The 1,967-nt window shown below is 42.7% G+C and overlaps 1 protein-coding gene across 1 annotated transcript in view; it reads left to right on the plus strand.

The window, feature by feature from the left end:
* Nucleotides 1–750: 750 nt before the first annotated feature.
* Nucleotides 751–1,967, plus strand: part of LOC113207497 (heat shock protein 75 kDa, mitochondrial) — a 31,757-nt gene continuing 30,540 nt past the window's right edge. Inside the window, exons 1-4 of the mRNA XM_052265564.1 lie at nt 751–935; nt 1,289–1,354; nt 1,426–1,508; nt 1,589–1,729. Of these exons, the coding sequence (XP_052121524.1) occupies nt 812–935; nt 1,289–1,354; nt 1,426–1,508; nt 1,589–1,729 (414 nt within the window). The 5' untranslated portion in view covers nt 751–811. The remainder of the gene's footprint in view (nt 936–1,288; nt 1,355–1,425; nt 1,509–1,588; nt 1,730–1,967) is intronic.

The following is a 1,967-nucleotide window of genomic DNA, read 5'->3' on the forward strand; positions in this document are numbered from 1 at the left end:
TCCCCCTCCCCTCCCGCACCCCCGCTCTCCAGCCAACGCAGGACAGCAGCGCGGCAGCAGCGCCGCGGTGGCGAAGCGGCGGATTCCTCAACTACCGACCGCTCTCCCTCCTCACATAGCACAACAAAAAATAAATAAAAACTCTGATTGGAACGCAAACACCTCCGTGGATTTGAACGTGTAGCTTAGTAATTCGGATCAGTATGCGTGCACCGTGACGAGTCGAGCACTCGGCCCGGTGAGGTTTGCCATTAGGGCTCAAAACTAGTTTATGCTTTTCGGAAATTACTGAATCAAAACTACAAACAAATAAATGCTGAAAACATTGATATGATTTATATTAGAAACTTTAAAAAGTAATACTAAAAAAATATTCTTTTTAGGGTGCCCTCGAAGTTTTCGGATGATGAAGACTTGAAATTCTCTAAAGTAATGTCGCAATCCAGATTAGATCACGAGATTTTATTAATGAGATTAGAAACGCGCACGTTCTTTACGCGGTCCGCTGATTTCAATTTTCGCGCTGATTTCCCTGCAGGGAAGCGCATTTCCACTACCAACGCCAGGAGAAAAATATTTTGTTTACGGGACCAAACACGACCCGTGCTTGTAGTTAAATCAGGAAATTTTACCTTCGTTACACTGTTTAAATTATGTTACCACTGTAAAACAGACACTTAGCACTCGTTGGAACAGTAAAATCGATTCTACTTTAGATTCCAATGAAGCCTACATATTCTCCCTACCCCCTACCCCTTCTCCTCTCACCACCCCGCCCCGCATCTGCCGGACTTTGTCTGGAGAGATCACGATGGCTGCAACATTGCGATTTTTCGCCGTTTCTAGGCTTGGACAGAGCTTGATTCGACCTTCAAATCGTTTAAGAGCTACTCTTAGTCCAAAGTACCTCTCTCTGTCAAAGAACTCCGGAATCCGTAAGTGTGTCTTTAAATTTTGAATGCCGATAGTCCGTCAATGGGCGACATAACCTATCATTTTAGCAGTCGATCGATCTAGAATGTCACTTTTTCGCATGACAAGGTCTGTATGTGATGTCATTTTGGTAGTCCTGAAAATCAAGTGGCTTTGATTGTCCACAAGAATTCTGTCAGCCGATTTCTTCTTATTGCCGATTATTATCTAACACTATACTACATGCCCATAATTTTTAGAACTTTTATCATGACCATCTTACATAAAAGAACACCTTCAAATTTAAGTGTTGCTTTCTTGCATCACTAGCCACTTTTTCATCCATACTAACAGCTTCTGTCATAACTAATTTCAGAATGGCGTCAGCAATTTCGAACATTAAGTGCTCAAGCAACCGAAGAAAAGTCTTCAAGCACCTCAGGTAAAGATAAAATAAAAACTGGTTCTTTCAAGTTTCTTGATTTCTTTTACAATGCAACATTATACTCCCAGGGACAGCAGAAAAGTTGGAGTTTCAAGCAGAGACCCGAATGCTGTTAGACATTGTGGCAAAATCCCTGTATTCTGAAAAAGAGGTAAACCTTTTGCACTACAAAAATAGAAAAGTAAACTGTAGTATTTGTTTCCTATTATTGTTTTAATCCACTTGTTGTAGGTATTCATCCGTGAGCTAATTTCCAATGCCAGCGATGCCTTGGAGAAGCTTAGACATTCCCTTCTTGCTGACGGGAAAGATCCGGAAACACTTGAAATCCGCATTTCCACTGACAAGCAAAACCGTATCCTCACCATTTCGGTAAGCAACAGTTTGGAACAAAGTCACCATTTGTTCTTTCACAAATGTTGTTAACAATATTGTTACTTCTATTATGAGTGGTGTTGGCATAATAGAGCGGTGTAGTAGCGGGTGTTTTTCTCATCAGTACTTGAGGTGTAAAAGCAGGCGCTATCTCGCTGAGGTGGGGGTGGGTGGGGTAGGCGTGGGGAGGCTGCTGGGACGATCGGGAATCCACCGGCGGGGGAGAAAAGGGAGG

Source organism: Frankliniella occidentalis, unplaced genomic scaffold, assembly GCF_000697945.3.
Source record: "Frankliniella occidentalis isolate FOCC.00 unplaced genomic scaffold, Focc_3.1 Scaffold28, whole genome shotgun sequence".
Taxonomy (NCBI): Eukaryota; Metazoa; Arthropoda; class Insecta; order Thysanoptera; family Thripidae; genus Frankliniella; species Frankliniella occidentalis.